This window comes from Python bivittatus, unplaced genomic scaffold (genome assembly GCF_059951505.1).
Source record: "Python bivittatus isolate LINGU-HERP-01145 unplaced genomic scaffold, Pbiv_v1 ctg000970_np1212, whole genome shotgun sequence".
In the NCBI taxonomy this organism is placed as follows: Eukaryota; Metazoa; Chordata; class Lepidosauria; order Squamata; family Pythonidae; genus Python; species Python bivittatus.
Genome location: NW_028277121.1, coordinates 3365184 through 3389516, shown reverse-complemented (window position 1 = coordinate 3389516; position 24333 = coordinate 3365184). Strand labels below are relative to the sequence as shown.

Sequence of the window (24333 nt, the reverse complement as noted above, 5' to 3'; positions counted from 1 at the left end):
ATTCACATTTTTAATGGCATTATTATTTGTTCTTTCAAAACAGATGGGAATAAAAATAGGAATGAAAGTAGGAGGCTAATCAGTCCTATGGAATCCTTTTAGCAAGCACCTCCAAACTATCTGAAATTACAGTGCCAAAATCCAGGCCAATTCACATTGAATTTTGGTGGCACAGTTTTGGGGAAAGTTTTTTTATAGGATGGATATGGAAATGGGGGTTGCCTGTGAAGACGTCCCATTCCCATTCTCCCGTTTAACCCGCTTCCCCTAGAAAATAATATGGCTTATCGTTTCTGGAGATGTAACTGGGACAGATTGGAGAGCAAAGCGTGGCCTGTAACCTGAGAGATTTGCCCATCTCTGCTTTAGGAAAACATCCTGTGAATGCCTCATGGCTATAAAGGGATCTGTCTCTAGATGGACAGGCTGGGTAAGCAGAAGGACATAAATATGTTCCCTTCTCGACACATGTTCAGGAAAGGCTTTAATATATACCACTAAAATAAACGCTTGGAATAAAGTTCTCAGGCAGCAGTTCCTACAGGAAACCACAGTGATTACATGCACAAGGCGACATCATCATGTAAATGTCGCAGTGATGTACTTGTGTACTGATGTCTGAAGCAAGTCTATAAGTTGTGGCATTCGTGTGATGAAGTTGTAATATATGTTGTGTCACTATTTCCCCCTTGCTTCCCCTGCAAATGCTCATGTTCTCAGAGAAGAAACAAAATAACACCCCAACTATCAATATACAAACTAAGTAACCATATCATGCACCATATTTCTTTTCTTGGCCAGCCAACAATGCTGCAATTATAGAACATTGCTGAAGCCAACAGCATCCTTTTCTTCATAAAGCCTGTGATGGTTCTTCTCTTGAATACAAGATAGCTGTCCGTCTGATGGTTTATTTTGGGAATGACATGACTTCGGGAGAAAGCCATTACTGGCTACTGAATTATTGGATCTTCTGAGTCCCTATCCCCTGGAAGTGTGTCACACTGTTATTTAACTGCCTCATTAAGGCTTTCTGGGAATGAAGGCAGCTAGTTAGGTGATGTCTGGTGACCACAGGGGCAAATACTTAATATTTTGACCTGCCTTTAGTAATACCCCATAGACGTTTTCAAAACTTGGATGAAATCTTATCCTGAGCTCAACTGCATTACCTCTATGAAATATATAAGGTGACCTTACCTGAGAAAGTGACCTAGCAATAAAGCATGCATCTTATGTTCATGCCTGGTGAGCAGATTCTCCTAAAACATTATCACTTTTGCATTTCTTTGGGGTGATATTCCATCAGACTTAGCAAGTGGAGAACATTTTCTTTACTTGTACTAAAAGCAATTTTCCACAAAGCACTGGCAGTCATAGCATAAAAGTTTGGTTATCTGCTTGCATTTGGTATATTAAGCTGCATCACTGCATGATGAAATTGTCTGTATTCACTCACAGTGCTTTTTTTAATGATCGCACATTAATTTGCAAATCTTCCATGTCATGAGAAATCAAGTGATTAATCTTCTACCTGGGGGTATTAAATTTTCATTTTTTTTTCTTTTCACAGTGTCCCTGTCTAAAAACAGCAGCTCCTTGATGTTCCTGACCGTATATAGGTCAGCTACCAATTATTACATATGCGCTGATGAATGGGAAGAAAATTTAAGCCACTTGGCATGCAGACAGATGGGTTTCGGGTAAGGTCAGTAGTTTGTAACACTGATAAATCATAGCCTTGAGTGCGACTATAAGTTTTGGACAATTTGTTGAATCTGTGATGTTTTCTTAATCTGCAGACTTGGGATCATTTGGCTTTCTACATCTTGGTAATTTAACACAATTAGAACCTTCTGATATTTGTTACTACATGTGGTACACTATCAATACCCTAGTCCAGTGTTTCTCAACCTTGGCAACTTGGCATGCTGACTGGGGAATCCTGGGAGTTGAAGTCCATCTGTCTTAAAGTTGCCAAGGCTGAGAAACACTGCCCTAGTCAATCAAAGTAGTTTATTTTCTGTGAAAAATTCGTATTTTTCCCTTTGTTTCAGTACATGTATGATGCCATTTGCTCAGTGAGGTTCCTGAGTGTAATATATGGTCTTTAAGTTATGTCATGGGAGGATTGCCTTTGAGGGCAACTTTTAAGAATTGTACTGAGGTCAGTTTGAAGTTATTGTAAGGTTATGCTTCAGTGAGTCCTTAGGACAGATTAATGGCTTAATCCTTTGGGAAGTTTTTAGACAGGACGGTGATCTTCGGGTTGTGTTAGGTGAGATTGCCTTCAAAAGCACTTTTAGGGTTAAAAATTACTATTGGAATTAGAGTGACGTTAGAGGTAGGGTTAGGTTTTCTTGATTTCCATGGTTAAAATGAATGGCAAAGTTAGCTTTTTGGTGAATAGTTAATACTAGCCCTAGCGGGGACTGCCGGGGGCCGAGTAGATTTTATGGGTACATGTTTCTCTTGGAGTTAGTCTGAAGCTTGGATTAGGCATAGGCATCCTTGAGTTTTATGGGCAGGCTGAATGGCAGGGCTACCTTTCCAGTGAGTTTCTATGGGTACTGACAGCCTTCATGTTTTTTATGAAGATATGTCCTGCCTGGAAAAAAAATAAATATAAAAATTCCTATTAAATTCATGTGAAGTTGGGGTTAGCATCAAAGAGCATCAATCAGAAGTAATGCTCTTTGAATTATGTGGAGATTGTCTTCAAAGGTAACATTTAGGGTTATTAATTTAATGTTGATTTAATGTGATGTTAAGAGTTACAACTGGGCTTTCTTGGACACTGTGATTCAGTTGAATGCCATGGTTAACTTTTGGGTGAGTTTCTACAGCTAGTGGCAGCCTTACAGCTATGTTAGGAGTAGGCAGCGTGACCAAGTAAGTTTTAAGGGGGGAAAAATTAGTAGAATTTATTTATTTATTTATTTATTTATTTATTTATTTATTTATTTATTTATTTGAATTTATTAGCCACCCAACTCCAGTGGACTCTGGTTGGAATGAGGGTGAAGTTGGGGTTAGGGTTCCCCTTCCATGAGTTTTGTGGTCAGATTTAAAGGTAAGGTTACATTTTAGTTCTCATTTTTTGGTTAGTGGCAGTTTTACAGTTACATTATGAGGGGGTTGCCTGACTGATAAATTTTGGGGGAAAATATTTATATTTGGATTAGGAAAAAATTAGTGTTAACAGACTTTCCTGAATTCTCTAATCAGATAAAATGGCAGGGTTGGCCCTTGGGAAGATTTTTATGAGTAGTGATAGTTATTTTATATGGAAAATGCTTGAGTGCATAATTTGTAGGGATAAAAGTATCTATTTGATTTAGTAGAAGTTTGGGTTAGGTTTAATTGAGCTCTGTGGTTTGATTTAATGGCAAGTACACTATTTGAGCGAGTTTTTCCAGTTAGTGGTTGTTTCTGACTTATGTTATGTTTGGAACCTTAAGGATAATTTTTTGGAGTAAAAATTTGTATTGGGGTAATTTGAAGGAAGGGTTAGGCCTTTTCAAAATCCATGATTAAATTTCATGGCCAAGTGATGTTTCTGGTGAGATTTCCTGATTATTGGTACTAGTGTTAAGTCTGATTGAATGAGAGATAAGCCTTCATAGTTTTGTTCCAACATAATAACAACGTTATAATGATGGTGAATAAAGATGGCATTTGAAGATGAAATGTCCACTGTTCTTTCATGCAAAAAACCCTTCGATTTTAAAGTCTGTATTGACTTTCATGATGCTTGGGAGGAATGGAGAATGAAATACTCAGAAAAGTATATTCAGTAAAGCAAGGAATCCTTATTTTATTTATCAAGAAAATTGTATTAATTTAATTTTCCCACACATTTATTTCCATTCCCACGTATAGTTATTTTGCATATTAATATACATTCAGGCAAAAGTAGGTACAGCAGATTTTTCATATTAGGTGAATGGATGCTCTGCTAAATCAGTAGGCAGCAATATGACAAGCTTAATAAAGAAATAATAAAATAATTACACTTTGAGAGAATAGTTGCTTCTGACCTCCAAGTAGAAAGTAATTCCTCTCTTTCGTTTCATGTCTCAAATGGTGGAGAAACATTCACTCAAACAAGCATTCCCATTTAAACATCTTAGGGAAAAATTCACAGAGGCAAGTAATAAAGTTTAAAAGTTTAAACATTATGTATATATGCACATAGAAATGTAGACCCCCCCGAAAAAGGATCATTGATTAAAAAAAAAAAAAATCCCATTTTTCTGCTTCTGTATACAGAGCACCAACAGAAAAAGGCCTATTCTGTCATCAGTAATGCTAAAGTTATAAAAACTGTATCAAAAATACTGATTAGAGTTATTTCACCTGTACGTACCTTGATCTCCCATCATTGGTTTGCCCAGTATTGGCCCTTGGTTGAAGTGGGAACATTCATCACCCGGCAAATGCAGTATCAGAGGAAGCCTTGCAACGAATAGGACTTCTTAAATCTAATACTCTAGCTGTATCGTCTCCAACTTACAATGGAGACAAGTCATACATTCAGTGGCTAGATCTGAAGAAATGAAGCGAGCAAAGCCTTGGTGATCCATCCTTGAATTTGTGAACAAAATCTATGGAAAATAGAGGGCAAAGGGAGATAGCAGATCGGGTCAGCTGTGTTGTGGGTATAATCTGTGGATATGCATTAGATGTTTCACATTTGTAGCCTGTATCCTACCCACAGCAGTAGCGCTCATAATTCATAGACTGGGCTTGTCATTTTCCCTCGTAATTAGTAGCTTCTTCCTCCAAACTTGTTATTTTTTTTCTATTCAATGTTTTTTTGTTTTTGTTTTCAATGAAGATTGAAATGCAGGATTTTTTAAGAAAGGGTGGTATGTATGCACAATGGGCTGTGGCTGCTGGGTCCTGGGGTACAATCTGCTGCACACTGATCCAAGACTCAACCCAGTAGATCTTATTTCAAGTAAGCATGTCTGACATTTCACTGTACAACTAGGGGCGCACGTGTGTCTGTGTGGGGGGTGCTCAAAAAAGGCAAGATGGGAGCTTCCACTGTGCAATTGAAGCTCTGATTCTTTGTTTAATGCGTGCTGCGTTTTAAAAAGGGGTCGGGCTTCGATCACCCAGTCTTGGCCACCATCTTGACATTTTTGGACACCCTATCCCAAGGTGAATTCGTTATACAGAGCAGATCTGAACAGGATAATAAAATTTTGGTATCCGATGGCCATCGGAGTCCAGGAATTGCCTTTAAGTGGCTTGCGTGAATAGCTTTGTAACCAAAAAACTGGAATGCAGAAGGAAAGTTTCGGTTACATCAGGGAACAGCAATCAGATCTTGGAGCTGCCATTTCCAATTATTTACTTTTGGGTGTTTCTGAAGAAACATCTGACTTCAGTGCAGTCTGAGATGGTCTTTTCTTTCAATGGCTTCTTTGATCAGCTTAACCTCCCACTCTGATACTCATGATACATCTCATTGTTCAAATCAATGGGAAGCAGATTGACAGCTACAAAACGGCTAAGGAAAAATAGCCAGGAAGAAGAAAATCCACAGAGAGGAAAAAACACTGAATGTGATTATCTGTGTTATAACCAAGCAGTAATGTGTTAGACAGATGTACTGTAAGTAGAAAAATCTCCCCTTTGGGACCCAAGAGTATGCACTTGCTCTTTCTGTTTCACATTCTCATTCCTTCTGGATTATTCTCAGTAGTAATATAGTAAAACACTACCAATACCGGCAGAATCCCCAGAGCATACGCGGAATGAGGATATAATTCAATAATTGCCCATTTAAAAGGTGATTTAGAAGCCTTTTGCCTGCGTGGATGGCACAGGAAAGGCCTTCTGCTGCTTTGGGCCACGAGGAGTGTAATGTTTAAAAGCACTTTATCCGCCTTCTTGTGGTGGCACCCCAAGGGAGGGTCCAAAAAGTTAATATGGTGTCTGTGACTGCCCAGTGGAAGCCCCACCCCTTTTCACGTGCCTCGGGTTCTGATATAAATAAACCCCCGGACTGTCCTGAATGTGCTTTCTTTCAGGGGACCAGTTGTGACAGATCTTGTTCCAGCGTATGAGCTTCCACAACACAAAAAATGGTTGAATCTACCTCCTGACTGGGAGAGCAAAAATATGTCCACGTTACATGCTCTTTTCGTAACAGGGTAAGAAATAGCTAACATAGTGTTATTTATTTACTTACTTACTTATTCGTTTATTTATCATATTTATATATCTCACACAAGGTGACTCTATAGGTGAAGAGAATATTGTAACCCAGCAGTCTGAAGGTAGCATGATGTCAAACCTTCGAGGTAGACCAGACTAGGAAAACAAAGTTATGAATGTTAGTACTACTTTTATTGTAAGGTTAAAGTAACAGAATCTTGCAAGTCTGAATACGGTTCCCCCTCCCTCCCTTTATCTTCATGAGAACTAGGGAGGGTCAATGTCTGAGGCACTTTCTCAAATTACATTTCTGCCCCAGACTCACGTTTCTTTTATCTGATCATTGTCTTGGTAGTGGCTCTTCCTCCCGTTCCTCAAGGTTATTCCTTCAGCCCATTATACATGAGAGGAGATCGCAGATCTCCTAACTACGTGAACTGGGAAGTTGCATATAAATAGTCTTGTCTACTCAAATTACTTAATACCCTTTCAGACCTGAGACCCCTCATTTTGATCTGCATGTTTTCGGTGTGCATTTCCAATTGCATGGAAACCCTACCCCTGCGTAGGTGGTCCATGTATAAATCGGCAGGGCTTTGATTACACCCCACTTATACTAAAAAAAACCCCATTCACCTTTGGTTTTGAGCTGATACATCTAATTGCCAGTCCAGAGGGTTGTTGAGAGAAATAAACGAAGCATCAAAATATTGCTTCATTCAAAACATCTAAAAATCAAGTGTCTTCCAGTTTTCAAGCATATATTTTAATGAGATGGGTAGAGGTTTTTCAGGAGATATATGATTCCTGTGCTTCTATATTATGCTGATGAAACTGAGCCTCATAAAGCTGTTGTTTCTACATCTAGGTTACCATGTGAAAGCAAGAATGCGGTTTCTCTTCTCTGTGCCAGAGAAGGTAAGTTCATAACTCATCCACAAAGGAGTAAATTAGATACTTCCAAATTGTCCACTAATTCTTGAGAGTCTGAAAGGAACTCTTGTGAGGATAGAAGTGGAACCTTGCTTGATCTTCACCTAGGGCAGCATTTTGCTTTCTGGAATGGAAAACCTAGGCCTCCCAGAAGCCCAGAAGCAGAATTTAAAGGGAAGAACCTTCTACAACATTGACTGTGTTTGTTTTTTACAGTCATCCTCCATTCCATTCCCCCCTTCCGTCATTTTTCTTTTTTTCATATTTTGGATTCGATTTCTTTTTCTTTGCTTGGAATTTTATTTATTGCTGTTTGTAGTTCTGCAAACCTCAGAACTCTGTTGGGTGGGCCTTCTAGGAAGCAAAGAACCTTTTACTTATGGAAATAAATGGAGAGGTTCCGTATAGGGTTGCTCCCGCTTGCCAGAATATTATAGCGATGGCCACCAAATTCATTGAGGTTCTGAAGCACCTTGCCCACAAGGTTACATAGGCTCACAGGGCCATAGAGGTGGAAGGGATCTTCGAGGTCATCTGCTCCAGCCCCCTGCTCAGTGCAGCAAGGATGCCCACAATATTACCCCATAATTTAGGCTTGGCCTTTTATCTAATCAGGAGTTTTCTTGTGTTGTTATAATAACTGGAGCTCAATAGCATCGTAGCTTCTACTCTGTCTCCAGGTAGCGTAATCTCTTTTTGAGATTATTCTGGAGTAGGTGATAAAGCTTTCCAGAAAACGCAGGGACTCTTCTGGTACTTACTAGGTGATCTGTTTCTTAATAGACTGTGGCCGTCGCCCTGCAGCTCGCATGAGCAAGAGGATCCTCGGTGGCAGGACCAGTCGCTCAGGACGTTGGCCGTGGCAGTGCTCACTCCAGAGTGAGCCCAGCGGGCATATCTGTGGCTGTGTTCTGATAGCAAAGAAATGGGTCTTAACAGTGGCCCACTGCTTTGAAGGGTGAGTGGTGCTCAGAATGCTTCAGAAGCAGGATGGGAATTGTAGTTGGAGAGAGAATCCTAAGCTGGTCCACATGATTAAACCTTTGAGCATGGAAACATCCAGGAGCCATAACTACAGCTGAGTTACAAACATCATGTCCCTCTATGATGTCCTTCCCTTGGGACCGCTTCTTCTGGCCTCCTTGTTCCTTTAGAAGTGGAAGAGGCAGGGGTCACATGTGTGACACATGTAGAACGGGACGGGTTTCAATCACACGAGCAGTCACCAGCTTGACTTTTTTGACCCACACACACACACACACACACACTGCAGATGTCCTGGGAAAGAGGAGAGGACAGCCACCTCCTTTACCCTTTCCAAACTCCATCAGCAAATGCATGCTTGCTTTCCCTTCTGCGGCTGTGTCAGCCCTCTTTTTTCTCCTCTTTAGGAGCATAATTAAATAGCTTAATTTCTGAAAAGGAAAATATCCATCTGCCAGATTGTACTTCAGACAACTGCAGGTTAAATTAATAATGTTATATCGCGTTGTGCTTTTTTTTTTCTGAAGAAGAAGAGATTAGATATCTATTTTAAACAGGTACATACAGTATATACATGTTGAAATGAATGGAAAAACTGCAGTTGTGGTTTTCCCCATGGCCCCATAACCATACTGGTTGTCTTTTTTCCTGCAAAGTTGCTTGCATACCTGCTATGATGGAAGTTGGCTATGTCCAGGGGAGGAAAAAATCTAGAATCCTATAGTTGTAAGCCAGTTCACCTTACAGTAGGCAAGCAATCCATTCATGTTTTTATTTCAGTATAACCATATTACAAATTCTGTAGAAAAACTCCCTACCACCTACCAATTAGCAAATATTCAATGTCAGGGTTTTTCCAGCTGTGTTCCGTGGAACCTTCAGGTTCTGTAAGAACTTGATGGAGTTGCGTGTGAGACAAAGGGGAAAAATGAAAAGTTCACTTGAACACCCTATTTTCCATGACATTAGCAGTTCCTGGTTCCGTGGCCTGAAAAAGTTTGAAAAGTTCTATTCTGTGATTTTAGAGCTACCCTCTCTGGGCTACAGAAATCCCTACAACAATTCGACCTAGTGGTCTCCTGGACTTTTTATGGTCCAGGTCTGCTATCATTTCTTTTCATTTAATTGAGACAGCCACTTCGGTTATTTCCCAGGGGCATACACTGGGAGGGTCAACATTTGCAAGATGGTGGATGTGCTGTTGATACATGTACAAAAGAGGTGGGAGTTTGACCATAACACTGTGACCGCCATCTTACAAATTTTGATCCTCCCTTTGCTGACACCCCTGTTTCTGCCTGGTGGAAAGATGGGAGCATATGATCCTTTGCTTACATTGAATTGGAGCCAGGTTTAGTTAGTGACTAACTACTGGCAGGCAGTGGATCTAAATCACTGTTACTTCTGAAGTGGTTGGTATATCTAGAGTATCATCAAAAAGTACATTTCTACATAAAATAGAAACTGCAATAATTTCCACCTTCTTTCAGTATGTTATCCAAATAAAAGCCCTGCTTTCATCTTTTGATTCATGTAGTTGGTGCACACACAGCAGGAGATTGGGGTATAAATTATTTCTTATGGAAGATACATGCAGAACCCTCACTGTGTATCTTACGTCTTTCCTTTTCACAAGGAGAGAAAATCCCAAGGTGTGGAAAGTAGTTTTTGGCATCAACAATCTGGATCATCCTTCGGTCTTCATGCAAAGCCGCCTGGTGAAAGCGATTATTCTGCATCCTCGTTACAACCGTGCAGTGGTGGACTACGATATCAGCATTGTGGAACTCAGCGAAGACATCAACGAGACGAGCTACGTCCGGCCAGTTTGCCTTCCCACCGGGCAGCAGCCACTCAAGCCAAACACTTATTGCTACATCACCGGCTGGGGACATATGGGCAACAAAAGTAAGCATCACGGGTCCAAGTTCTCACGCGAATCTGTTCCTGCTTTGCCAGGCCCAGTCGGTTCTTTTGCTCTAATTGGAAGCCCCCCATTTCAGACACAAATGAAAGATGTTCTGTGGTGCTAAACAGAATATCAGAACATAGGTTATTCACTGTTCAAAACTAGGCCGTAAAAAAAATCCAAATATGAATCCATGGGAATGTGCACCAGGGGCAGGAATGGAACAGAAGGCTGAGATGGTGGGTGCAGCCATGCGATGAAACACCACCTCTTTAAACACGCAAGTGACATCAGTGCACAGACAGAGGATGAAGCTTTGACATTTACGCAGATGTAGATTCTGACCACACTTGCGTCTTTTCCTTCTGCTTAGTGCCCTTCAAACTGCAGGAAGGAGAAGTGCGGATTATTTCTTTGGACCAATGTCAGTCCTACTTTGACATGAAGACCATCACGGTCAGGATGTTGTGTGCAGGCTACGAGTCTGGTACTGTGGATTCTTGCATGGTAAGACAGTTCACAAGGAGAAACCCAAAGGCCACACTTTGGGCAGGCAAAATGTTTAGAATGCCAGATAATTATGAGTAATTTGAACCTGCTGTACTTTATTTATAAGGTCATCTCAAAATGGTCCAACGTTTAAAGGGGATCTAAAATCATTTTAAATTTATAAAATAAATATTCGTTGCTGAAGGGATGCAAATGCCTAGCGGCAGTGGATATGTTAGAAAAGGGCCAGAAGCTTTCTACTGAATGAAATGAACTCTTAAATTTGGGATGTTCGAATCCAAGCACGTTAACATGTAGCATGCTTTCTCTCATGGTATGGTACCTTTTCTACCTTTGACTTGGAGTTAGGGGTAAACTAGGTTTTTCAGGTTTTTGTCTAATCACAAGTTTGTTCCATCCAGTTTTTGCTTAAGTTTCAGGATTTTTTAGATGTTGGCATGAAAATTTTCCCATGCAACTTTTCCTAAGATATACTTTTTTGCACAAATTCCTCCCTAATACGTGCCTTTTCTGAGTATGTTGTGATTGAAGAAAGTGCATCACAAATTTCAGAGAATAAATGTATAAAGAGAATAAATCATTCAAGTAAAATATAATAGTAATGCTTTTGAAGTCATGTGAGGTCAGAATTGGACTCTCCCAGAAGAACTGTGTTAACTAGTACAGTGGGAAAACATCAGGTTAAGCTCCTCTCCTGTTGACCACTTCCACAGTGTTTTTGGCAGTGTTATAGAAATGGTTTGCTACTTCCTTCTTATGGGATATTATTTTAATTTCCAAGTAAAGGCAGGAATTCCCATGCAGTCACCCATCTACCAGTAATCAGGTCCAAACTGTCTTAGTTTTTGAAACCAACCAAGGTTGGCTAGGTATTATTACCCGTTGAGACTTTTGAATTAAATACTCTGTTGTTTCAGAAAAAAAGTTGAATCTTGAACAGGAATCTGCACCCATCCATGCTGATTGAATGGAAAATTTGCATGCTGTGCATATCTGAACATGGTGGCAGGGTTATTGAAGGCCAGTAACATGAGACTGAGTTCTAAGATGGGTGGGTGGTTCCCAGATGCAGGATCTGCCTGTTCTAAATAGATTTTTCTTCAAAAACAACAGAGATGTAGTTTGTGGGTGGGTTCTAGAGTTGTTACCAGGGTGGCCCATGTGACCTGGGTGGGTGGGGTGTCTCTTATGAACTCTGGCTTTGACTGGTATATCAGTTATGCCCTTTCATGGACCAGAACAGCCTGGCTACTGTTGTAGTAATGTTGATTACATAGTAGATTACAGTAACGCGCTCTTTATGAGATCGTTCTCCTTGCTTGTCATTGACTGTAGTTAAATACATGTGATTTGACATGTGGTTATTCTTGTATCTGATCTGGAAGCTGCCATTATTCAGAATGTGGTCATAAGCACATAAGCCGTGCCCTGCTGGATCAGACCCCTGGCCGACCTAGTCCAGCAGTCTGTTCTCACAGTGGCCAACCGACTGCACGAGGAAGCCCACCAGTCTCCCCGCGGGTGGACTAAAGGAGCAGCCACGCTGCCGTCAAGGCAAACAGCTCTTGATCCCCAGGATTTCCATGAATCGGTCCAATCCTTTTTAGAAGCCAGCCATGCTGTTAGCCAGCGCCACCTCTCGTAGTAGTGCATTTCAAAGTTTAATTATGTGTTATGTTAAAAAACAAAGTTTTTCTGTCCTGATTCTTCCAGGATTCAATTTCATTGGATCACCTCTGGCTCTAGTATTTCTGGGAAAGGGAAAAGAGCTTCTCCTTTATCCATGCCATGCATAATTTTGTACACTTTGATCATGTCGCCTCTTGTTCTCCTCCTTCCTGGACTAAAAAGCCCCAAGCATCACAACCTTTCCTCCTAGGGAAGTTGCTCCAGCCCCTGGATCATCTTAGTTGCCCTCCTCTGAACCTTCTCTAGCTCCACTATATCCGTTTGGAGGAACAGCAACAAGAACTGCACGCAATACTCCAGATGTGTTTGCAGCGTTGATTTATATGAGGGACCCCCTTATAGAAATCCAACCTAATTCTTCCAAAGCAGTCACTAGTAGACCATACTGCTGCTGCTGTGACAGCCCAGAGTTATCTATGGGCCAAGATATACGTATCTCAGGGCACAGCCAAAAACCAGTTTTCTTTCAGTGACAAATGCCCCATTTCTTTTAGTTTATAAGATCCATCCAGGAACCATTACTGTTACCACTGTGATCAAATTCTAATCTAAGATCAGTTGTCTTAAACTGTAAAATAATGTCCATATTTTACAGGGTGACAGCGGAGGACCGCTTGTGTGTGAGCAGCCTGCTGGACGCTGGACGTTGTTTGGTTTGACTTCTTGGGGCTCTGTCTGCTTCTCCAAAGTTTTGGGTCCTGGGGTTTATAGTAATGTGTCTCACTTTATTGAGTGGATTGAAAGAGAGATCTACCTGCACACGTTTTTGATTCGCTGATTCTTCAGGCTAGAAATGCTGCACTAACTGACCAAAAGCAATGTCTAAGGGCACCGAAACAATGAAGATGTTGAAGATGCTGAAGACATTGGACGAATTGTCAGTTTTGCAGGCTGGAAAGCAATAAGCAATAGGGCAGGATCAAAGAATGTGTAAATCTCTTGGTGCCAAAGGTGCTTCTGAGTAACAATCGAACATTTTATCGTTATTTCTGCCTTGTGTCTTTAGCAGTTCTGCACCCCACCTGTCACCTTTCATTCATAAGAATCAACCACTTTCTAATGTTATATGATATGTTTCAGATACAAAATTAAGGCTTCTCAGAAGTACTATTTTTTCTAAAACATAAAGAAAAGAGGAGAAAAACCTTACTAACAACCAATCAGCACTTCTAAAAAGGCCATGGTGCCCTGTCTCCCAGTCCATCTGATTTTCATGTGCTGGACCCCTGCGTTCCCCCATTTTAACAGAATGGGATGTTTCGGCGCAACCAAGTTGGACATCTGTTCGGATACAGCCGTATTGTTTAAATCAGTTATTTCTCATTCTCTCCCCTATGCTCGGTCTCCCTCCCACACTGTGGAATCAGTGCAGAACAAGCATATTACCATAGCAATATAAAGCATACTGTTTAGAAGTAAGAATCAGTATAAATAAATAATACAGATGTTAAATTAAGAATAGCTAGTACAGTTGGATCAAATAGTCTTTATGTCACTGAAGAGCTAAATGTAATACTAATTTAATAATAATCTTGGTAAGGTAACCTGATCGGTGACCACTCAGATCTCTAGAGTTTCAAGGGCAGTACTTGAGAAGATAATGCAAAAGGTCTCCAACTCACTGCACCTACACATACATTGCAATTCATGACCAAGAGAACGATTAGGAATGGCGTACTTGATATCTCAGAGGCTTCTTCTATGGTAACAAAAGGCCACCTGCTACTATTTCTCTCTATTGCTCAGGTTTTTCCACTAACATTGCAATTTCTTTTTCTAAGACATATATATTGGCAGCTAACAGTCTGCTTTGGGGATTTTTTTTTTTTTGAACTGTGAATTATGGGTTGAATGGGTAGAAAGAGATATCTAGGAACTTGCGAGTCAGTATTGCCACTCAGAGGTTCTGCTCCTGTTTGTTGGGGAATCAGGACGTTTTTCCAGGACCCAAAGGGCGTCCTGCAGCTACGCTTGGCTATGGGTGGTTCTCCTGCCCCAGAACTGGTGATGGGGGTGTCCAATGAAGACGTTCGATAGGCAGCGAGGTGACAACATTAATTCAAGAGAAGTATTGTGGCTACAGCCGTTATCCTATTTGGTAGCAAACGTCTTCTTTTTAAATAAGCAAATACTCTTTATTCAGTTGGTGTAATTTCAGTGAGCCAGGCACCCAGATGCATAAAAAGAAAATACATTTCTATTTGTTTTTCAAATATGTGGCACTGATTCCCTGTATTGCTTTCGCAGCAGCACAATCAATGGCCTTGATTTTCTTCTGTAATGGTGCAAAAGGCTATGCATAAACTCCTGCTTATTCTAACTTTATTTTGGCTTTCATTGAACATCTTTGAAATAATGCTGTAACACTCTAAGTCTATTCTAGAACTGGAAAGGGAAAATAATCAGCTATTTCAGGACTCATCCAAAGCAGCGATTAAATTGCAGTTTGTAATATTAATTGTAATTTGCAGTATTAGCAAAGCTTTCAGTAATTACCTGTATTATTTACTATAATAATATCAGGCATGCTGTAATTTATTTTATGCTGCCCATACCATCCAAGATATTTTAGATGTTTACCAAAAGAAAAAGAACATTTAAAATGATACAATTAATGGTAAAGCTTTTATAAAATAACAAATCCTTTGCAGTTGCCAATATACAATGCTTTGAAACACAATTCCCTCAAAAATGAACCAATCACTTTGGTTGCTTCTTGTGATTATAACAGTTTAGGGGTTCAGGAAAAAAACCCTCCCTTTTGATAGAGAACCCAAGGGTACAATTGATATTTCACTGTAGAACACTCCGGTTTTAAAATTGCCAATATCTTTTGTAGACACCATTTTCTTGCTCAGCTCAGTTCACAAATGAATGGGGGTTGCTTCTACCAACTTCTGTTGCACAGTGGGGAGAAAAGACAACCACATTCAACACACTTCTTGGTCTTATTCTCGGACAATGATAAAAAAAATTCCAGCAAGACAACTCTGGCACTGCTTATGGTGCTGAAACAATAGCAAGGTTAAGAGTGTAGTGTTACAGAAAAAGCGATCTGCTAAAATATGAACCCAAGCAATGGAGATTTGAAACAATTTTTTAAAAATTAAACAAACCCTAGAACAGGGATCACTAAGACCTCAGCCAAACAGACCAAGAGCCCCAAATAAAGATTTGCAAAGGATTATATAGAAGATACATGATCAATCATGAATAATTCATCACATTACCTAGACAGGGAAAAAAAACCCAACTCTATGTTAACAGGAATCACCCAAATCTTGCTGATATCCCTGATCTTCATTCCTTCATTATTCTTATTATAAGATGAGCCCATTTTACTCTACCCTTTGCCTGATGCATTCTTGTCTTGTTATCTGTCTTCTGCTCTCTTCCATGGGGTCACACCAAACTGAATTATAACACCCAAGGGTATCTTGGGTCTTCATAGCTTCCTTAATTTTGTATATGTACATTTCTAGTACTACCAGAGTAGCATGACTTTAAAGGGGGGGGGGGGGAATCAACATCTTAGTTGAGAAAATCCACCTTTGCAGATTTTTAAACCTTCAAACTCCACAGTAGGAAAAATGGAAGAACAAACCTTGATCAATGTAATATTGTAAATATTATCATATACTAGGGATGGGCTCATTCACACAGCTTGGGTAAGTGTACACATATCACATCCAAATACTAGCTAGATGTAACTTTGTGTAGACAGGATCCAATGATTCTGCAGATGGTAAAAATCTTTCTTTGACAAGGTTGGTGCGTCAATACTGTTGATGCCACAAGTGACAGAAGCCTATGTAACCAATGCAATGCCAACAAATGAGACTCCTTTTATATTATTATTGTTGGTTGCACAGTCAGCCAGATGTTTAGATTGGATTTGGCATTTTTATCCACCTATCGAGTCCTTCCCAAGGACCTGGGGTAGGCAGATGTTGCTGCTTGACGGCATTAAAGGGATCGTCGCAGGATGTGAGCTGTTCCAAGCAAAGCTACCTTTTGCAACGGACTGATGGTGATTTTGTCAATGCTGAAGGACTTCAAGTGTTGTTGTTATTGTTATTATTATTATTTACATACAGTCCAGCAGATACTGTACTTCTGACTGGACTTGATTCTTTTGACTATTTGATCCTTCCCAAGGCTCTTTCCAGATGTCATTGTGATATAAGTGCTGTTCCAGGAACTGCAACATGTTTTTGCATCTGATGAGTTGAGATTCTGTCCATTCTATTGTGCCCAAGTGGTTTTCCAGATCATTGGAAAGCGTGCACCAAGCACGCTAACCACTGTCGGAACCACTATAGTTTTCTTCTTCCATGTCTGCTCAATCTCTATTTGAAAGTCTTTACATTTCCCTATTTTTTCTAGTTCCTTCTCACTGACCTGCCTCTAGTTATCGCAATGTGAGTTATCCATACTTGTTTGTAACTACCATCATGTCTGGCTTATTCTAGGATAAAAGTTTATCAGTTTGTATTTGGAAGTCATACACAATTTTAACAACAATTCCTCCTCCTCCTCCTCCCCCCATCTCCCTATCTTCTCAGGCCAGCAAAAAATATGCCCCATCCATTGAACAATTCTTGTCATATATAGATACATGATAGAATAGCAATTCTGTTCAAATGGATCTAATTTATATTTTAACAGCCCGTGCAGAAGATTCAGGGCTCTTTCCCAAAGACAATCTGTTCCAATCTTCTCGAGAGCTTTGAGGTGTAATAGCAACCTATTTATTGGTCGGTAGGTGGCGGTGCTGCACTGCAGACCCCGGTTGCGAAAGCCTGCGCAAGGAAGATGGACAGGCTGGGCCAGAGCGATAGTCCAGTCCATTTTCGGGGGGTAGCATTCTTTGATTAATCTGGCTTTTCCTGTGCTGGCACGGACGCGAATGGAACCCCATTTTGAACCATCAGTATTCTCAGATTTATCCAAGGTTTCTCTCTCTCTCTCTCTCTGCCATTCGCAGCTAATTTCATTAGTTCAAACCACTTGCCTTTTCACATCACATCGGAGGGCTGTCTTTCTTCTTTTGTTTTTAAAGTTCTTTGGTATGCATGGCCACACGTGCAAAATTCCACGGTTAGGAGATGGAAATGGGGTCAAGCTGTTTGAAAATGGGAAAAACATAAGAAAACACAGACCTCTGTTCCACGAACGTTCTAACCCAGTATTTTCTTTCTCTGACGCATTGAAAACTCACACGACAGAATATTAAAAGCCTTTCCATGGCTTCTTCTTTCTTCAAATCGGGCTAACACAGGATTAAAAATGAAGCTGTGGGGAAGCTGTGGACAGATTTTTTTCAGGTTCTGGACTGTTTAGGGTTCCCTAAATGGTCTCCCCTTTAAACAATGCATCATGTTGCTCATGATGTCCTCTTTCTCCTCTCTTTTTAATGCGTTCTAGAAAATCCTTCTTGCGCTGTTCAAAATTCCAAAATAAGGGGATTGCAGTAAATCAGGAGGAATGCAAGATTCTGCTGCATTTAGGAAATGAATTTTATTTTATATATAAGCCAGTGTTCTTTTTGTGAAAGTAATGGGTGAAACGTCGTTTCTTTTGATTTTAAAATGAGGATAGTAGAAAAGAATTTTATGCGTAGTGGGCATCTCAGGTTATGTTTAATAAATAAGATTGCAATTGCCTTGTTGTTGGAAATACTATTGAGGAGTTGGACCCAAACCCAGGCATCCGTGTCTTGTTATTAGGAAATCATAGAAACCTTTGCCTGCTATTGAATATACTTCGGTACTCATGATGTGCCCTTTCCCATGCTGTCAAGACATGCCAATGTTTTGGATATGAATGGCCAGGGATGTGGTTAGACCATGTGGCTACACAACCCTTTCAACATTCTTTCAAGGGTGGAAGGTCACCACCACCTTCCCGTGGTACTTCTCAGTAGCAGGCAATTGTGGGGCAAGGGGATCACATGTATCATGACACCATCGCACAAATGACATCAGAACATCCCTGCACTTCCTACTGGACGCTTATGATGACAATATTAATTCCTCTACAGAGCTGCATCCTCCGTAATAATGTAGTAAGTGAAGTGATCCTTAGCACATAGGCTGGGAAATAATCTTAGGTCATTATCCAACGTCTTTGTAAAAATGGCGCATCCAGTGGGACTGGAGATGGTGGCTGGTAGGTAGACTTGAAGACCATCATTAAAATATAAAACATAATGTGTAGGAGGGGCCGAATAGCCAGGAGGGGACGTGGTTGGTAACCTTGGTTAGAAATGGCTTTGTTAATATAGGACAACAGCAATGAAAGAGGGAGACAGAGAGACTGGTTTGGGCAATACTGAATATTTTCCATATAGCCCCATACAAAAATTTTAAGAGTCCTGGATCAGTAGATTCACGCAGTTCCCCATTCTAAATAGCTGCTGGTTGAGTTTAGTGAAGTCTGCTTTTAAATGAGTAGACTCCAGCCAGGTTTGTTTCTAAGTGGGTAGACATTGGATTCACTATTTTGTTTCATGTTTTGGGTTATTTTGATTGTATATTTGTTATTTTGTTTTTATGCTGTGAGGCCCCCAGAGTTGGTTTGGAGTCAGGCAGCACGTAAGTCAAATAAATAAAATACAAGGATCAATCTATTTAGGAACAGAGAAAGGAGAGACATACCAGAATAGGCACAGCGTACAGTATCTTTTTTAAAAAGTTAACCCTATTATCGTAAAGAAAATTAACAACACTGGCAGTATTTTTATGATCGCAGAGACAAAATGCTGTATTTATGTGGATATGTACTGTATCCCCCCAAAATCTTCTGCAAGCGTATTCCCTAAATAAATGACTCAAAACGTGACAAAGGTCTATGAATCTTGGTTCCATGAAGAATGATAAAGACCGCTTCTAATGAAAGCAATGGAGCCAATTGTTCTGTATGGTTGTTTGCAAACCTTGTCTGAATAAGGTACTCTAACATTGTTCCAGAAGAGAATAATCCATTACAATCACAGGAGGAAGAATCAAGCCACCCTTCAGCACACCACACGTGTCTGGGTATGGCACAGGCCTAAATGTTTTTTTATATATTAATAAGCATAAATTAAATGAATTCTCATAGGATTTCCCCATCATGGTGCAAGAGACCATTTTTTCTTCTTTTTAATTTTAACAAAGTACAATGCCTGCTTGTACCTTTAATAAATTATTTTAAGTATTTAACAATTTGAATATACCACCATTTGAACTCCATAAGTAACACGTCATTTTTGGCCGGTTATGTTAAAACTTTTTGATTTATCGTATGTAGAATTCCAATGTCTTACTGATTATAAAAATATCAAGTATCTCATCAGAAGTAAATGTCAAGCCTCCTCCTTAAAGACTGTCTAGCTGCAGATACATCAAAACAGAGTTCCTTTGACTTGCTTAATCAAAATGTTCTCCCAATTCAGGCAGTTGCTACTTCCAGATGTGTCAACCTGCACACCATAATTGAGCGCATGCTCTTGGTTCAGACCTTCCCTGGAATGACAAGTGCAACGGCAAGACTCCTCAATCCTCAGGGTTATTCTTTTGCTGAGACAGCAGAAGTCTGAAGATGCAGACTTGGTATGTGTTTCCTGATGGATGAATTCTGATTGCACCCCCCATAAAGCTGCTGAGATTTCTGTTCGCTGCCAACTCTTCTATCGCACACGGCTCTGTTGTTCAAGAATCCTGGCTTGTATTAATGGACTTGGAAATACTGTGGTTTGGATTACCCTGAACAAGTACCTAAAATGAAAGGAGATATTCAAACAAGCTGGAAGGGATGGGGTTAAATATACTTTGGGCACTTGAAATCTGTGCAACAGGGCTATTTGGAATTGGGAAAGAAGAAGACAGAGAGATACCAGGGGTCAAAAGCATCAAGATAGTGGCTACGACCATGTAATGGAAGCCCTGCCCTATGAATGATACTGTTTTGTGTTACACGTTTTCCTGTTCTGACGTTTCCCTGGTAGCCCACATTTATTTTCCCCTTGGGAGGAGTTCCCTCTGGGGCTCAACTGAATTCGGGAAAGACGGGGAGGCTGCAGACTGCTGGAGGATGATCATATAAAAAAGAACAGGGCATTCCATATACTCTTTGGCCAACCCATCACTAAATAAATGCAAGAGCTCCATGTTCCGCCCATGGCAATTTCCCTGGGAAGAACTTTGAAAATAACTTTTTGTTCATCCTACTAGATGAGGACTAGTGTGAGAAAAAGCAAGACAGATGGGTCACAGATTTAGGTAGATTAAACCAATAAATTACCTTGGAAGCAGAGCCAGCGTAATTGAGATCATGCAGACGAGATAAAACATTGGGTTTACTAATTGTCTCTGAATAATCCAATATGGATTGGCTGGTGGGTTGCAGAGGACACAGAAAGCTCCCAAAAGCCCGAGAACGAAGAAATACAGGAAGATGCTACCAGCAAAAACAGAGAAGTGTATAATATTCTGAAACAAATCAAAAGCAGAAATAGAAATGTTGTGAGATCAGATCTGCGTCCATTTCTGAAAGGGTACAGGCTGAGTTTGGCTGGGATTAATCCCATAAACCAGTGTTGTCCAAACTTGGCCACTTTAAGATGAGTGGACTTCAACTCCCAGAATTCCCCAGCCAGCCATGGCTGGCTGGGGAATTCTGGGAGTTGAAGTCCACTCATCTTAAAGTGGCCAAGTTTGGACAACACTGCCATAAACAAAGGCTGTGGGGACAATTCCTCCTAATAAGATGTCATATGAGACAGTTTTTATCCCATCCTGTGTCTCTCCATTACTTGAATTTGTCTTCAAATGAAGGAGAACTGAGACTAAATACCATGAAAGGGAATTTTATTTCCGTGAAAGTAATATTTTAAGCGTTGTCAGAAAACAAATATTGTATTTCGACGGAGACTTTAGAATAGCTAGGTGGCTTACCAACCTTACAGGCCTGTTTGATACTTATGGAAGCAGGAACCTTCACGCAATGGAGGAATGTCTAAGAACTATGAAGTCTCCAGAAGCAAAATTGCCATAATGCCCACGTCAGGCTATTGCACTGAGCACCTCCTTAACTATTTCTGTTTAATGTTCTCCCCTTTCTTGTACTGGACCCCAATGATGAAAACATCTTTCCTTCCCTTTCTCTTGAGCAATGTTTACTGGCCTGGGAACATGTTCCTGAGAAAAGTCAAAGTAGCTGCTGATGGATCAAGATCACTCCTTATGCAGAGACTAAGCTAAGCTAAATAAGAAGTGCAGCAATGTTCCTGGGGTACCTGCCTGTTGTTTTCTAATAATCGATGGCCATGGGGAGTCAACAATCCGATGCCCGCTGGCGGGAAGAGTCCCCAGGGCTGTCTGATGCTGTAGGAGCTGCAACGTTTGCAGCCAAGGGCAGTGGGTGACCCACCTACATTTTTAAGTTTCTTAATCCAACCAGTTTTCCACCCTTCAGGTTTCAGATCAACTCTGTCCTTTCTCTAGGCTGCATTTTTTTTTTCCGTATAAAGTTACCCAGCCAGAAGGACCTATCCAGGTAGAGGAAAGCAGAGATTCTGGGTAAGTCCAAGTCAGAGGATTACTGTAAGTTTGCTTGCTACTCAGGGCAAGTATTTAGTATTCTTTACAGAATCCACGTAAGGAAACACATCTGTCAGGCACACTCAAGATGACCTCAGCCTTTTGTTCCTTTATTTTGTATAGCTGTTAAGACATTAGGTTCAAATTCTCCAACTTGGTGCCTCCAGATGTATTAACGCTGCAATTCTCAGAATGTTAGACGGCACGTTTGTCAGGGAACCTAGTTTGTGGAGAGAGTACGTTAGGTAGACTGTTCTGCTTTTGTGCAGATCTTATCATCAGGAATTTTTTCCTGATATATAAATGAAATCTAGGAGCTGCAATGCATATCTGCTATTCTAGTTCTACTTTCTGTGGCAATGGAAAGCAGGTACCATCTTCCGTGTAGCTCCCATTTATGTACATGAACATGGCTATCATGTGTCCTAAGTCTTCTTTTCTTCAGACTGAACATCCCAACTTCCTTCAGCCTATCCTCATACAGTATGGTGTGTCCTTAAGACCCTGTATCATCTTCATTGCCCTACTCTGAAATCTCTCTAACCGGTTAATATCCTTCTGGAAATACGGTCAATGATAAAATTAAATGCAGTAAATGATAAAATGTGTCTGTTTCACATGGCGCATGCCATTACTTCCATGTTAAGAATGTGATCTACCACATTAACGGCTGAAAACAGATTTGATTTTGGAAATGTCATTGTTTATAACATAATACTTCCCCATGTGTGTATGCCTGTGTTCAAGCAGAAATGATTACCTTTATTTTGGTCAATGACCAGCATAAACAATAACAAGTCAAGCAAAAACAGTAAGATATTGGGGCAAGCTATAAAGAACATGTACAAAGTGGAAAATAACAAATCCATGTGAGGTCTTAACACTTGGATGTAATATAATATAGTATGGTATAATAAAACAGATTATTCTTAAGGCTAAGCCTAAAACTCACAGCCAAAACTAATATTTTGAGTCTATCAACGGAGAAGGAGAGAATTATTACAGCGTTAGGGCAGTTTTAATTAAAAGCTTAATTAAATCAACTTAAAACCCTGTCAGTGGGACTAATAATAACAATAGTAAAGGACAGGACAGGAATACTGGCTGTTTGCCAATTTCGATGGCTGCCACATCAAATTTAGCTCTATTCTATGGATAGATGGAATGGTTTCCAGGGGGACAGGAGAAAACCCACAAGCTGGCTTTTGTTTTGACCTATATAGTGTGACAACGGTGTATGTGTGTGTGTGAGAGAGAGTTTTGTGACTGTCTTGATAATAGGGGCTCTAGGGCAGCACGTGTAGAGAAGTTTCAATGGCCCGTGCAGTAGGAACAAGTCTGTTGACACAGGACGACTTTAGTAAATCTCCCATTAAGCACGGAATGGGGAGCAGGTCAAGGCTAGCTCTGAAAAAGGCTCTTGTGGGACAGAAGAAGGGGGGTCCTTAGATACCTGTCCAATTCCCATCTAGAATACTTCGTACGATTTCTAAAGTGTGCTAAAATGTGGCCGAGCTCCTTCCGATATTCAGCATCAAGAACCTTTTCTCTAATGGTTGTTCTGGCTTGGCGTAATCCCAAAGGATAAGTTGTTCTCAGGAATCCTGGTAATCTTGAAAAATTGCATCTGTTCCCACCCTGTTTTCCCCACGACCATGAATTAAATCAGTTTTCACATGACAGCTGAACTGTGGATTCTGGAATTTTGATCCCAAAAAACAAGATCCATAGGACAAGAAGAAATTATGCTTTCTGATCCTGGATGGGCACTTTAAAATAATATTTAAGGTTCTCCGTCCTATTTTAGCTGACAGATTAATATCAGAAGCCAAGGGTGAACAAATTTGGGTTTATTACTATGTACAAATGCAACTGTTGAGGTGCTAAATGGAATTTGACCCTGTTCAGGATGATCTTGTGAACTGAATGTTAAAGTGAATGTATAATATACTCACCACATTTTTACTTTCAATCAGAAGATGTAGCAATATTATAAAGAACATGGTAGTATTCATAGGGTTCCCAAAAGAATAGACATCTACATCGGAACCTCGGAATGTCTGGAAAGGAACCATTATTTATATTTATATTTATATATATAAGAATTTGTTTTCAATGAATTACATACAGCAAACTGCAATAACAACATAAAGTAATGTTAGACTTCTAGGTGGCATTTTGATGCATAACTTCCTAATGATGATTATTTTGAACGGTGAGGAAGTTTAATTTAACGCAAATAATCATGTAAAATGAGCGTGCATTATTTTTAAAAACAAAGCTAAAACAACAGAGACAATGATCAAGTAGCCAGTCTTCTAACACTTACAAAGTAGCAGATAAAAAAGCAAACCAGGCTTTGGTAAAATGCATCCACCAAGTTCATTGCAAAGGCTACACCCACATAGGGCTGCAGAGGAAATAAAGACAACAGGCAGGTCAGTTTTGCCGATTTGAATTATGAGTCATCTGCAAGTTCAGACGTCTAAACCTAAACCTAAGATGTCTTAGATGTCTAAGCCTAAGCCCAACTCTCAAACTAAACCCGAGTCC

The 24333-nt window shown here is 40.2% G+C and overlaps 2 protein-coding genes across 10 annotated transcripts in view; one reads left to right on the top strand and one right to left on the bottom strand.

Annotated features, from left to right (window-relative positions):
• Positions 1-18891, top strand: part of CORIN (corin, serine peptidase) — a 105173-nt gene extending 86282 nt beyond the window's left edge. For all 4 annotated transcript variants that reach the window (XM_088131202.1, XM_088131204.1, XM_088131201.1 and 1 more), the window contains 7 exons: positions 1574-1703; positions 6045-6167; positions 7040-7089; positions 7888-8062; positions 9725-9996; positions 10371-10504; positions 12792-18891. In XM_088131202.1, the coding sequence (XP_087987328.1) occupies positions 1574-1703; positions 6045-6167; positions 7040-7089; positions 7888-8062; positions 9725-9996; positions 10371-10504; positions 12792-12974 (1067 nt within the window). In that variant the 3' untranslated portion in view covers positions 12975-18891. The remainder of the gene's footprint in view (positions 1-1573; positions 1704-6044; positions 6168-7039; positions 7090-7887; positions 8063-9724; positions 9997-10370; positions 10505-12791) is intronic.
• A 152-nt stretch (positions 18892-19043) lies between these two features.
• ATP10D (ATPase phospholipid transporting 10D (putative)) overlaps positions 19044-24333 on the bottom strand; it is a 60571-nt gene continuing 55281 nt past the window's right edge. For all 6 annotated transcript variants that reach the window (XM_088131196.1, XM_088131197.1, XM_088131198.1 and 3 more), the window contains exons 21-24: positions 24110-24190; positions 23736-23840; positions 20483-20670; positions 19044-19956 (exon numbers count right to left, since the gene is read on the bottom strand). In XM_088131196.1, coding sequence (XP_087987322.1) covers positions 19869-19956; positions 20483-20670; positions 23736-23840; positions 24110-24190 — 462 coding nt within the window. In that variant the 3' untranslated portion in view covers positions 19044-19868. The remainder of the gene's footprint in view (positions 19957-20482; positions 20671-23735; positions 23841-24109; positions 24191-24333) is intronic.